Raw genomic sequence first — 14,425 nt, forward strand, 5'->3', positions numbered from 1 at the left:
CATTAGGTGTGGGAGACACACACAGCCACTCTCCAGCTGCTCCCATCTGGGACTCTTGCGGAGGCTGGGAGCACCTGGGAGCTGAGCCAAGACTTCTGGGCTCCCAGAGAGTATGTAGGGACACAGACACAGCAGGGCTCTGGTGCTTCCAGCACTGCAGAGACATGGTGATCCAGGGCCCTCAAAAACAGAGCCAGCCTCATCTTCAAAAATATCAGAAGAGAGAAACTAGCAATCTATGTAAAGAAGAACTCATTATGTCCACTTTGGATTTATTTCAGAAATTACAGGTTAGTTTACTATTTGAAAATTAACTATACTAACAGAAAAAAGAACATATAATCATTTTGATAGAAAAAAGCACTGACAAAATTCATCAACCATTTGTTATTTTTTTCTTTTTAAAAAGATTTTATTTATTTATTTGACAGACAGAGATCACAAGCAGGCAGAGCGACAGGCGGTGGGGGGCGAAGCAGGCTCCCCGATGAGCAAAGAGCCCAATGTGGAGCTCGATCCCAGGACCCTGGGATCATGACCTGAGCCGAAGGCAGAGGTTTTAACCCATTGAGCCACCCAGGCACCCCTCATTTGTTATTTTTTAAAAAAAGGAAAATTCTTAGGAGCTCTTGGGTAGAAATACATTCTAAGGGAAAAATCAAGATGTGGACAAACAGCAAGTAATATGAGAGAGAAAAATGTTCTTACTGTGAATTTATTTTAATATGCTTTAAAATTTAATTATTAACTGAAAATTACGACCAACTTTGCTTCTTGCCTAAATACAGGGGAATGGCAATGTTATCTCTGTTGTATTTTCAAAAGAACACGTACCAAAGAGCTTCCCTTTTCGTTGTTGTTTCTGTTCTGCAACAATGGGCTAAGCCCACATTAACTTTCTGTAACCAAGTCCCTCTTTTTTTTTAAAAAAAAAAAGATTTATTTATTTGACACACAGAGAGAGATCACAAGTAAGCAGAGAGGCAGAAAGAGAGGGGGAAGCAGGCTTCCCGCTGAGCAGAGAGCCCGATCAGGACTCGATCCCAGGGCCATAAGATCATGACCTGAGCCGAAAGCAGAGGCTTAACCCACTGAGCCACCCAGGCGCCCAATCAAGCCCCTCTTAACAAAGTCTTATGCTTTAGATATGAAAAGCTCACTTACCGCGGTCATCGAGGAGGATATTCTCAGGCTTTAAGTCTCTGTAAAGGAAGAGACAACAACAAAAAGCTCAATTATTCAGAAGGCAACACTGATTCATCCGATTCAGAAGGCAACACTGATTCATTCACCCAGCAGAAATAACCACAGATGTCTCTACTATGAGCAGCGCCGAGAACGGGGATAACAAAACCGTCCTTTGTGGGTCAAGTCATGAGTCCTTCATGCCATCCCTGGGAAGGACGAGGATGCCACAGAGGTTTCATTCCAGCCAACAGCATGCACGTGACAACTGTGTGCTCCGCGCAGGTCCACGGATCTGAGACAGTTCAGTGATAAAAGGTACAGGTCCATAGTAAGGAATTAGTCCTTAATGAATTTGATTCAATTTATTTTATCATTCATACACTTTTTAAAATGTCAACAACTGAAAATTTCCCATAATTTTCCCATAAATAATCTGACCCCCCAAATAACTCAGCTTTGGGGGGTCAGATGGGCACATATTCAAATCCTAGCTCTGCCGCTGTGTGACCTGAACCACTCTAGGCTTCAGTGTCCTCCCTGTACTGGGGCACGATCCACACCCACCCACTTCCTCAGTGAGGCAGGGCTGAGGGAGCTCAGCCTTGCATCAGGAAGCCTGTGACCAACAGCACTGACTGTTCGAAGTTTATTGTGAAGGAGGGATACCACAGACTTCAAATAAATACAGGTCACTAGGGGTATCTGGGGGGCTCAGATGGTTAAGCAGCTGCCTTCGGCTTTAGGTCATGATCTCAGGGTATGGGATTGAGCCTTGCATTGGGCTCCCTGCCCAGCAGGGAGTCTATTTCTCTCTCCCCCTCTGATGCTCCCCCTGCTTGTGCTCTCGCTGTCAAATAAATAAAATTAAATTAAAAATACAGGTCACTAAAGATTATAATATCTTAAATGGAATATTCCAAACTGCTTATTTGTTTCTTCCCTTTGAAAGAAAAAAAATTTACTTTTCAGAGCGTTTATATTTAACTGTGGTTTCAAATGCAGCCCTATCACAACATCCCGTCTCCCCTGAGCATTGCCCCTCCCTCTGTGGCCAGATTACTAGAACCTCTGCGCAAGAGCGAGAGAAGATGGAAGGCGGCTGGACTCGGGAGAGCTGTGTAAAGAGCCGGAGGCAGGAGCTACCTGAAGTGAGCCCTTCCAGAGGCCACAGCTAGTGTAAAACCTGCTCAGGCCCAAACCCACATCCCCAGGAAAAGATGAGAAGCAAGCCTGGCAGCTGAGGGACATGTGAACACAGCCTGAGTGGCAGCAGAGAAACCCTCCTGTAGCGACAGCCATGCCACTGCCATCACAGTCCGCTTGGGGGAGAGGAGCCACGGCTGAGGGGCAGGTGGCTTCTGTGTTTGCACCTTCCAGCCAGGCACATGTGCTCCTGCACCATCTGGGTGGGATAGCAAGCATTTTTGCTTTTCCCTTTATTCTTTTCTGTATTAAAAAAAAAAATCCTAATAAATGTTATTAAGAACAAAGTAGCCTTCCTTAACCTGGAACCGCCACAGCCTTCTCGCTTATATAGGCTGATGCTCAACATCAACACAGCAGCTGCCCCCCAAATTACTTAAACATCTCCCGGGACGTCCTGCACCTCCCTGCTCCAAGTGTGGGTCAGCCGTCCACTGAGCTGTCCCCACACACTGTGCATCAGCGGGCTCTGAAAGGAAATGTGTTGTAACGGCCACAGAAGGAATGATGTCAGAGACGCACCCAACATCCACCCCGCATGCCACCACTGTGCCCATGCATGCCACAGGCACCGTCTCCTGTCAGGGCCACGAAATTTCTGGGAAGCAGCTGAAGACAGAGTGCTGGTCTTGAGGACCGCTAAGTTCAGTGGGTCACATGGAAGCTAAACCACAAGCTGGAACACAGTGCTTGCCCCACTGTACACACTGGACGTTGGGTATGTTCACAGGTATGTGGCTACCGCATTAGGCCAATGTATTGTCTTTTCTTGCATCTTCCTTCAAAAATGGTTTCTCCGGGCTTTTAATCAGCTTAATAGCTCTCTTCGCACATCTCCAAGCTTGGGCGTGGGCCTTGTGTGGAGGACACTGGACAATGCCTCGTCACTGGTCAGCCACTCAGCCTCCAGGACGCGGCTTCCTCAACTGTCCAGAGAAGGGCTTTCCTAGTGATCTTGTCAGTTCCTTTTGGATTGCTAAGTGATGATCTAATCATGGTCTTATGCCAGGAACACAAACGAAGGCCACCATACTCAGGAGGGTCCAACCAATGCTAAGATGAAAAGAAGGGAGATTGTCTTCTTACATCGTACAACCCTCCGCCCCACAGCCTGCTGACTTGGGTACAACTTGAGTATCGTTTGTTGTGCTCTTGAGCCATTTATGGCTGATCTTATACCTTCATGCTCTGGGGCACCAGAAACTCATTTTGCTGGTTGCATGCCCATCCTCTTCTTGTTTAAAGAAAAAAAAAAAGCACTTGCCATTGCATCCCATTTCCCAGCCTGTTACTGGGGCATGAATGACTATGAGAAGCTGATTTCTGGAGCCCGAGGCTTGAACTTCTGCCTGGTCCACAGTTTATCTGCATGACTCTCCTCCCTTGTCCCAGCACACACTTGCATCCCAGTACCCTGCCTTCTCCTGGTGATCCTCTGTCTCCACTATCCCCTCCCTCCCCTGTGAATCCTGCCAGTTAACCAGCCTCTCCTGGGGAGTGAGGCTGTGCGTGCACAGCCTGCTGGGCACACTTTGGGAGTCAGGTGAAGAGAACAGCCAGGGCCAGCCTGGCCACAGGTAAGAGTTTCCTAAACCCCAGCATAGCCAGAACTTCAGTGCAGCCTCAATAGACCATGGTCTTGGGAAACAGCTCCAACCCGATCAGAAGGCGTCGGGAGCAATGTTCTTGATCAGGGAAAGGCAGAGTAAGGGAACCAAAGCAAAAAGAACTTTGGCTCACTCCCTTGTGTTCCATTAAACATTCCTCAAGATAGTATGACTCGCTAACCTTGGGGCAAGAATCTAAGGTCTGTCCTCATCACCTGTCATCCCACCATGCTCCCCACCTCAGAAAAGCCGACCTGCCTATGAGTCTCCAGGGAATGGGTCTCCTAGTTACTATTGTTTTTAGAGATGGGTACTATGAGGCAGAAATTACCAATCTGGAAGAACATTTCTTTTAAACATGAAGACCTGCTATTCTTACTTTAAATTAACTTCCATGTTTCAATAATGATGGAAATAAGAGATTATCCTTTGAGCACTTACTGTAAATGGTAAGCATACCTCCATTTCTGTGTTCATTTGCATACCGCTTCTAGTCTCTAGGTTATAAGTTTCCTGAGAACAAGGATTTCAAGATCCAATTTGTTCCCCACCATGTGCGTGTTGCACGCAACTAAGAAGTGTGTATACATCTGGGATCCAATATTTATTTCTGGAATGACCGAACGATCCTTCCTGCTACTGAAAAATCTAATGTGATAGCAATAATCTGTACAGTCTAATAGCTGGTATGGGCCAATTCACTACTGAAAAAGTATAGGTACAAAATGTTTCTTTCCCACTGCTCTTCTGCACTGCCTTCTCCTTACAGTGGATGATATCATCTACTTTTCTTTCCACAACTCATTCACTAGAAAAAGAGATCCAATGCACAGCTAAACACCCATTTCCCTTAATAATTTCCAACTACAGCCTTCCAGACAGGTAGAAATGTCATCCTGTTGAATTAAGGAAGAGCTCTTGAGAAATGTACGAAACAATAAAACTGCCAAGTCAAGATTCAGGTTCTCCTTCCTGTTATGGAAAAGAGTGAGGGGCCAAAGCACAGAACACAAGACCTGGATCAGTATCCATCACTCACGAGGAAGGTGACCAGAGAATATCTCTCTTACCTGTAAATAGATATGATTCCTCAAAAGACTGTCAGGTCACTGCGACGAAAATGTGTGCCAGAGTGCTCCATATCTTGTGACCATATCCAGGAGCATTTTTGTTATTTATATGATAGTGGGGGGGGGGGTTATTCAAAAACAGAGCTACATGGAAACAAAGTAAAAGGGCACATCCACAAGTTTAATTTGTTCATCATAAAATAAATCTCTAGGGGCCGACTGGGTGGCTCAGCCCTTAAGCTGCTGCCTTCTGCTCAGGTCATGATCCTGGGATCCTGGGATCAAGCCCCGCATCGGGCTCCCTGCTCGGCGGGAAACCTACTTCTCCCTCTTTCATTCTCCCTGCTTGTGTTCCCTCTCTCGCTGTCTCTCTCTCTGTCAAATAAATAAGTAAAATGTTTTTTTTTAATAAAATAAAACTCTAGAAGTCATTCTGATTGAACAACTACTTTTAGTGTTGTGAAAATTAATAAAAGGGAACTTCATTTAGAATGGACCCTGGAGGCGGGCGGGGGAAATTCCCGCCCTAGCTCCCGGTCAACCGGGGACCCACCAGGAAGACATGCACCTTACACCTGCTATTACCTTAGCTACCACTTCACTATTCCAGCAGGATGAAAGGAGGTTTCCTCCTCCCCCAGCAACAGCCCAGCCAATGAGAGACCGCCACATCTTAGCCAACGAGAGACTGCCACAGCCCAGCCAATGAATGATTGCCACACAGCCAGCCAACAAGACACTGCCACAGCCCAGCCAATGAGAGATCATCACAGCTCAGTCAGTGAGAGACTGCCATAGCCCAGACAATGAGAGGCCACTACACTTCCAGTTCTCAATTTACCCCAATGGACTTTCTGTTTATAACAGCCCACCCAACCCACCTTCCTCTATAAAAGAGCCTCCCCTCCTTTGTCCTGCAGATTCTCCTGTGGTTTTCCTAAATTTGATTTTTCCGGAATGCACTTCTCTGCTATTCCTGAATAAACCTTGCTGGGGAAATAAGGGCAGTTTTACTTTAAAGTTAACAGTTGTGAGCATTTAATAACTGCTCTCTCAGTTCGTGTGGGCGTCAGATCAGGGTGGATTCAGGACCTCTATTGTCTCTGGGAACACACTGCAGAAAACCGGGGCCATAATACATTACTCCAAACACATCCTCTCCCGAAGCAACAGATTGCATCCTTCCTCCCCTAAGTAAGCAAGAGGCAGGGAGCTTGTTGTAAATACTTTTATATCTTAAGAGAAGAAAGCTCTTCCCAGAAGATGGCCTAACCCCTCTGAAGCATCCATACCAGCTCCCAGCATAATGCCCCCCCCCCTTCATAACAAAGAGTTGATTCTTGATCCTGCTGGCTCACTCTTGACCCACATGAGTAGAGTGTAGAGTGTCCAGATCCACTGGGAGCTGCTGAAAGATGCCATGATTGTCAAGGACAATGTCAGCTAACTCCCAGCCAGAACAGTGAGGGAGCATGGAGCGCCACTTTCCAGACAAGTGCATTATCTTTCAGCATTAAAAAAAAAACACAGTAGCCTGGATTCCACAATCACTGTAGTGTTAGCCCTGGCGGTTTTCCTTTTTTTGTGATGCCAGTGTTTGACTCCAGCTCTGGTGCCTGAGGTATCCACTTCAAAAACGTCTCTCTCAATAAACACATTGCTGGCCACCTGGCTGGAGAAACCAGACCACCCCCATCCCAGTCTCCTCTGTTTTAGGGATGTTGGTTTATTTAAATAACTGACCGTTTGGGTGGCTTGGTTTTTTTCTCTTCCAGTGTTTTAAGTTCCCATTCTTACGTGTTAAAATCACCGATAAAGAGTGAGACTACGAGACTCTAGGCCCCCATATTCACCCCCAATAACTGCAAAACCCTAGGCCCACATGTTCCCTCTCCCCAACTCCTGCACATCCAGACCTCTCTGTGTGGTCCCAGGTACTGCACAAAATTGCCAGACCTTAGAAGAAATAGCCTTTTTCCCTTTCAAAGTTTCTTGATGGCTACTGCTGCATCTTGTAGTTATATAATAAGGATCACAAGGGCTGGTCCAGCCATAAGACTGGTTGTTGATGGGCTGAAACCAGCATAAAACACTGGATTTATTGGTAAGAGTACACAGTAAAGCTGTCACTGCAGAGAAATGTCTTTAGAAGATTCTGGATCACAAATCAAGACAAAGCAAAACTGATGTAATGATTAAGGTAGGTATCAAAATTCAACTCTCAATCTGAGAACCAGCTTTGTAACCCAAAGATCTACAGAAAAGAAAAACATAAAACAAAATCAAACCCAAGTGAGAGAAAAATAACTGAAGACCTTATTATCCAGTAAATATCTGAACTTGGTATCAGCTAAAAATTACAACCTCCACATTCTAAAATATAAAAGAATTATAATATTAAGCCTGACCCTCTAGTCTGCAAACTTGAGATTTTGACTCTGACAGTGACACGGAGGACACTTGATGGGAGGGAAGGGACAGATCTGACCTCAGTGACATCATTCTCAAATAGTCTTTTCTCTGTATTCATTGTATATAAATGTACACAGCATTCATCAGGCTGGTTTTTAATTACTGCTTTTTCTAGTCTGCTTCAGAAGACTCAGGAGGGTGCACTGATTCAAGCTTTTGTATGTCTATCCAAAATTTCCCTCTCATGAAGTACCAAGAGAAGCAACAGGATTCTAGCTGGGAAAGAAAAATAAACAAACATGAGTCTATTGTCTTTATTCACAGGTGACATGATTCTACATGTAGAAAATTTTAAGGAATTCACAACAAAACTTCTAAAGCTAATAAAAGAGTTGAGAGAGGACGCAAAATCAATATGCAGTTGGTTAAGCATCTGACTCTTGATTTTGGCTCAGGTCATGATCTCAGGGTCGTGGGATCGAGCCCCACATCCGGCTCCACACACTAAGTGTAAAGCCTGCTTAAGATTCTCTTTCTCCTGGGGCGCCTGGGTGGCTCAGTGGGTTAAAGCCTCTGCCTTCAGCTCAGGTCATGATCCCAGTGTCCTGGGATCGAGCCCCGCATCGGGCTCTCTGCGTGGCAGGGAGCCTGCTTCCCTCTCTCTCTCTCTCTCTGCCTGCCTCTCTGCCTACTTGTGATCTCTGTCGGTCAAATAAAAAAAAAAAAAAGATTCTCTTTCTCCTCCTCCCTCTGTCCCCACCTACTCGTGCTCTCTTTCTAAAAAAATAAAATAAAATAAACAAATAAAAAGGAAACAACAGTATTTGAAATGGCATCAAAAACAATAAATTCAAAATGAAACTTAACAGCAAAAAAAAAAGTAAGTATAAGATAGATATACTGAAAAGTACAAAATATTCCTGAGAGAAATTTAAGCATATCTAAGTAACTGGAAAGACATCCTATGTTCATAGGTCAGAAGATTTAGTATTGTTCAGATATCAGTTATCCCCAAATTGAACTACGGAGTCAATGAAATCCTTTAGCAGCAACTGTTGTCCCAGAAACTGACAAGCTCATCTTAACATTCATACGGAAATGCAAAGGACCCAGAATAGGCAAATCAATCTCAAAAAAGAACAAAGGGGGCACCTGGGTGGCTCAGTGGGTTAAAGCCTCTGCCTTTCGCTCAGGTCATGATCCAGGGTCCTGGGATCGAGCCCCACATCGGGCTCTCTGCTTGGCAGGGAGCCTGCTTCCTCCTCTCTCTCTCTCTCTGCCTGCCTCTCTCCCTACTTGTGATCTCTATCTGTCAAATAAATAAATAAAATCTTTAAAAAAAAAAAAAAGAACAAAGTTAGAAGCCTCATGCTTCCCAATTTCGAAACTCACCACAAAGCTACAGTAATCAAGACAATACGGTACTATCAGCAGGACAGACATACAGACCAGTGGAATAGAATTGCGAGTCCAGAAATAAACCTGCCCTCTTAAAGTCAATCAGTTTTAAACAAAAGTGCCAAGGAATTTCAATGGGGAAATGACAGTATTTTCAATAAATGGTGCTGGGATGGAGACTCTTCACCCACCTACACTGTACTAAAAACTGAACGTGGGTCCTAAACTTAAAGATAAGACTTAAAACCATAAAATCCTTAGAAGAAAACACAGGATAAAATCCTTATGTTGCTGTTATACAACGATTTCTTAGAGAAATACCAAAAGCGTAATCAACAACAACAAAACCCTGATCGATTGAACCTCACTAAAATTAAGAACTTTTGCAATTCAAAAGACACATTAAAACCCTGATCGATTGAACCTCACTAAAATTAAGAACTTTTGCAATTCAAAAGACACATTAAGAACAGGGAACGACAAGCCACAGACTGGAAGAAAGCACTTGCAAATTTTACATCCAGTAAAGGACATGTGTCCAGAATATATAAAAATGTTTGCCATTTAATCCTGATAAGACAAAATAATCCAAACTGAAAGTGGATGCAGTATTGGAATAGACATTTAACCACAAATATGTAAAGATGGCCAATAAGCATATGAAAAGATGTTCTATATCATCAGTCATCAGGGAAATGCAAATCATAACTACCAAGAAACAAAACAACACAAAACCCACCATGAGCCGTCACTTCACAGTCACTGGGGTGGGCTAGCATTAAACGGAGAGATACTAACAGGTGTTGGAGATGATGTGAGGGGTTGAAGCCCTGGAAGGAATGTAAAATGGTGCAGCCTCTTTGGCCGAGAGCTTGAAACGGTCTTAAAAAGGTAAACATGAATTTCCATGCTCTTGAGAAATTCCACTTGTCGGTATCTACCCAAGAGAATGGAAAACATACATCCAAATGAAACTTCATACACGAATGTTCACAGCAGCATTCTCCATAACAGCCAAAAAGTGGAACCACTCTGAAATATCCATCGACTGGCAAAAGGGCAATGGGATTATTCCAGTACAAAAAAGGATCAGGTACTGATAAATGCTAACACATGCATGAACCTGAGAAACATTACGGTAGTGGACAAAAGCCAGAACCAAAAGGCCACATGCTGATTCTACTTGTATGGGATGTGCAGAAAGGTCGATGTACAGAGACAGAGAAATGAAGCCCCTCTTTCCTAGTGTGAGCTCTTCAAAGATGAACGTGCCCAAGACAACATGGACTTGGTTAGGAGGGAGCCTGGAGGCTGACCCTTCTGGAACATGACAGGCGAGGGCACTGAGAAACAGCCAACACAGGCAACTCTAGCCCCTCACTCATTTATTATCAGTTAGGTGTTTTTGTATTCTTTGTGTAATTGCTAGACAATGCAATGAAACTGAAAACGTTTTTCCCCTTAAAATTGTGAAAGGATTCCCCCACACCAGTTAATGAACACGCCCACCACCTCACATTTTTTGGTGTGAGAACCTTTAAGTCTCAGTCCCTTAGCAAATTTCAATTCTTCAGTATAGTGTTACCAACTCTATTTTCATATTTTACGTTATATCCACATCTCATCTTACAACTGAAAGTTTATGCCATTTTGCCAACCTCTTCCTATCCCCCACCCCCCAGCCCTTAGTGACTTTTGTTTCCACAAGTTTGACTTTTTTTTTTAAGACTCCACATACCAGTTGGGGTGCCTGGGTGGCTCAGTGGGTTAAGCCTCTGCCTTCGGCTCAGGTCATGATCTCAGGGTCCTGGGATTGAGCCCCACATCGGGCTCTCTGCTCGATGGGGAGCCTGCTTCCCCTTCTCTCTCTGCCTGCCTCTCTGCCTACCTGTGATCTCTCTCTCTCTCTCTGTCAAATAAATAAATAAAATCTTAAAAAAAAAAAAAAAAGACTCTACATACCAGTGAAACCATGCAGTATTTGTCTGTGTCTGGCTTATGTTACATAGCATGAGGCTCTCCAGGTCCATTGGGTTGTCACCCATAACAGGACCTCCTTTGTTCTCATGGCCAAATAATAACTCCACTGAGGATGCATGTACCACATATTCTTCACCCATCCACCCACCGATGGACACGTAGGTTGTTTCCAGATGCTGGCTATTCTGAATAATGCTGCAGTGAACACGGAAATGCAGACCTATCTTTGACATACTGTGGATATATCCTTTAGATACACCTACAAGTGGGGTTGCTAGGTATTATGGCATTTTTATTTTTAATTTTTGGGGGAACATCCTTACTGTTTTCCATAGTGGCAAAAGTGAAACCATTTTAAAAAGTTAAGTCTTTAAAATTTTCATAGCCTTTTGCCATATTCCCCTGCATACAGACTATACATTATTAGGTAAAATAATTCTTATAATTTAAAAGACACTTCACTACCCAAATAATGGCAAGCAGAATATGCCATCCCCAGAGCGGCTGAAGAACAGGGAAAAGGTTGTTCTCCACAGCCAGCCGCTGCTGGGCAGACTTCTCTGATGCTGCAGGCCAGTCTTGGGAAAAGCTTTTACGTGAAAAGAAAGTGTAGCTGGCCCTTGAACAACATGGGTTTGGACGGCTTAGGTCCCCCTACAGGTGGGTTTTCTTACAGTCCCAGTGCTGTGATGCATGCTCTCTTCCTTATGATTTTCTAACTAACATTTCCTTCTCACTAGCTTGCTTTATGGTAAGAGCATAGGGCAGAGTCCATAGAACACACAGAATAATGTGATCTGCTGCGTATCATCAGTGAGCTTTCCAGGCAACAGCAGACTATGAGTAGCAAAGTTTTGGGGAAGTCAAAAGTTACATGTGGATTTTCGACTGGGTTGATGCTCCAATCTCCACCTGTTCAAGGATCAACCACACTGCCCATAGACTCAAGTGCTATTTAATAAGGAATTAGTCATTCCCGCTTGTCAATATTCAAATAGTGTTAGGGCACTCATGGGGTCTGTCCCTAACTAAAAGCATTTTAGTTGATCTGATTTTACAGAAACTATGTTCCTCAGTTAATTTTTTAAAAGATTTTTATTTATTTACTTATTTTACACATGGGAGGCGGTCAAGCAGGGGGAGTAGAAGGAGGAGAAGCAGGCTTTCTGATGAGCAGGGAGCCTGCTGTAGGGCTCAAACCCAGAACCCTGGGATCATGACCTGAGCCGAAGGCAGACATCTAACAACTGAGCCTCCCAGGGCCTCCTTCCTCGGTTAATTTTTAAAGGACATTTAAAACCCCAAAGGCAAGAGTCCCCTTCCAACTTCTGCATAATGAATAGGCAAAATGTCATGAAAAGATGCTGGGAGGGAAAGTACCCAGCTGGACTGGAAATGCATGCCCACTCCCGTGTCTTTATGCATTGTTTTGTTTGAATCAAACAGCTGACTTCTTAGATATATGGTTGCGCACTGAAAACTATGATATCTCAAGGCTCTCTCTATATGCACACTTGATTTCTTTCCCTCGCTTTTTCTCACCAAAAAATTTACACAAATCCATGTTACAAGTAGACGTATCTAAAGGTATGACACAAACTACTATACCCCAAAACCACACACCCGGGCCACTCACACGATCGGACACCACCTCCCTGCTGTTCACCCGCCCTCCTGGAAGGGCTGTGCCCACACTGCCCTGAGCCTAGCACTCCTTCTCTGGTTCGTTGTGATGTTGTTTCAGGCATTTTATCTAAGCAAACAGCAGAGGACGACGGACAAAAAAAAAGATGAAATGCTCCAGGAAACTCGTATCTGGAAAAAAAAAGTGGGGGGGGGGCCTCTAGGATGCTACGGCATTTTAGCAACTATTTTAACATTTTCTCCAAATAAATAACAGATGTGAAGGGCACAGCCTAGGGCCTGGTGGGCAGCAGAAAGCCAACAAGTTTGCTGTACCCTGCAGGTGGCTCAAAGCCAGGCCTGAGTGCCTCTTCTCTGACCTGAGAGTGCGGAGATGATAGAGCGTTCTTATTTGTACCATCCATCTGCACACCTTAGAGATACAGGGATTTGGTCTAGACAGTCAAAATTCAGCGACTATCACAAGAAAATGAGTCAAACGAATTTTTTGGTTTCCCAGTGCATATTAAAGTTATGTTTGCCCTACACTGAGACCCATTAAGTGTGCAGTAGCATTATGTCTAACAAAACAATGAATACCTTTTAAAAAAAAGATTTTATTTATTTGAGAGAGAAAGAGTGTGAGAAAGAGAGAGAGCGAGAAAGAGCAGGAGCAGAGGGAAGGGCAGAGGAAGAGGGAGAAGCAGACTCCCCGCTGAGCAGGGCCCCAGATGTGGGGCTAGATCCCAGGACCCTGAGATCATGACCCAAGCCAAAGACAGATGCTTAACCGACTGAGCCATCTGGTGACCCCAAAACAATGAATGCCTTAATTAAAAAATGCTTTACTGCTAACCATCATCTGAGCTTCCAGCAAGCTGTAATCTTTTGCTGCTGGAGGGTCTTACTCGATGCTGACGGCGGCTGAGTGATCACAGTGGGGGTTGCTGAAGGTTGGGGTGTCTATGGCAGTTTCTTAAAACAAGAGAATCAATGTGTTGCACTGAGGGACTCTTCCTTTCCCAAATGATTTCTCTGCAGCAAGCGATGTCTGGTAGCATTTCACCCACAGCAGAACTCCAAAACTCCTTCTCCAAACTGGAGCCAGTCCTCTCAAGCCCTGCCACCTTATCAATTAAGGTCATACAATGTTCTAAATCCTTGTCAGATTTCAACCATCTCCACAGTATCATCACCAGGAACAGACTCCAGCTCAAGAAATCACCTTCCTCACTCCTCCACAGAAGCACGTCCTCACACATGCAAGTGTTATCCTGTGAGGGCAGCAGGTAGTTCGCCTCTCCAGGCTCCACTTCTGGTTCTCTGGCTGTTTCCACCACATCTGCAGTGACTTCCTCCACTCGGTCTTGAACCCCTCAATGTCCTCAACAGGGCCAGAGCTCACTTCTTCCAAACTCCTGTTACTACTGACATTGAGCCATAGGAACATTTTCTTAACGGCGTCTGGCATGGTAAATCCTTTCCAGAAGATTCTCAATGTACCCCAACAGATCGAGTGGAGGAATCACCATCCATGGCATCTACTGCCTTGCAAAATGTGTCTCTTAAATGATAAGACTTCAAAGTCAAAATTACTCCTTGCTCCGTGGGCTGCAGAACAAAAGCTGTGTTCACAGGCAGGGAAACAGCACTCATCTTGCCATACATCACCAGAGCTCTTGGGTGACCGGGTACAATGTCAACGAGCAGCCATATTTTGAAAGGAACCTTTTTTTCTGAGCAGTATGTCTCAACAGTGGGCTTGAGACATTTGGTAAACCGCGCCATGAACAAATACGCTGTCCGTCCAGGCTGTGTCGTTCCGTGGGTAGAGCACGGGCACAGGAGGGGTAGCACAATTCTTAAGGGTCCTAAAAATTTCCAGAACAGTAAAGGAGCACTGGCTCCAGCTGAAAGTCACCAGCTGTATTAGCCCCTAACGGG

General features: G+C 44.5%; 1 protein-coding gene across 4 annotated transcripts in view; it reads right to left on the reverse strand.

Moving 5' to 3' along the window:
• GRK4 (G protein-coupled receptor kinase 4) overlaps positions 1-14,425 on the reverse strand; it is a 100,798-nt gene that overhangs the window by 18,198 nt on the left and 68,175 nt on the right. For all 4 annotated transcript variants that reach the window (XM_045993415.1, XM_045993425.1, XM_045993446.1 and 1 more), the window contains one exon: positions 1,165-1,202. In XM_045993415.1, coding sequence (XP_045849371.1) covers positions 1,165-1,202 — 38 coding nt within the window. The remainder of the gene's footprint in view (positions 1-1,164; positions 1,203-14,425) is intronic.

The sequence above is a fragment of the Meles meles genome, chromosome 2 (genome assembly GCF_922984935.1).
Source record: "Meles meles chromosome 2, mMelMel3.1 paternal haplotype, whole genome shotgun sequence".
Lineage (NCBI taxonomy): Eukaryota > Metazoa > Chordata > Mammalia > Carnivora > Mustelidae > Meles > Meles meles.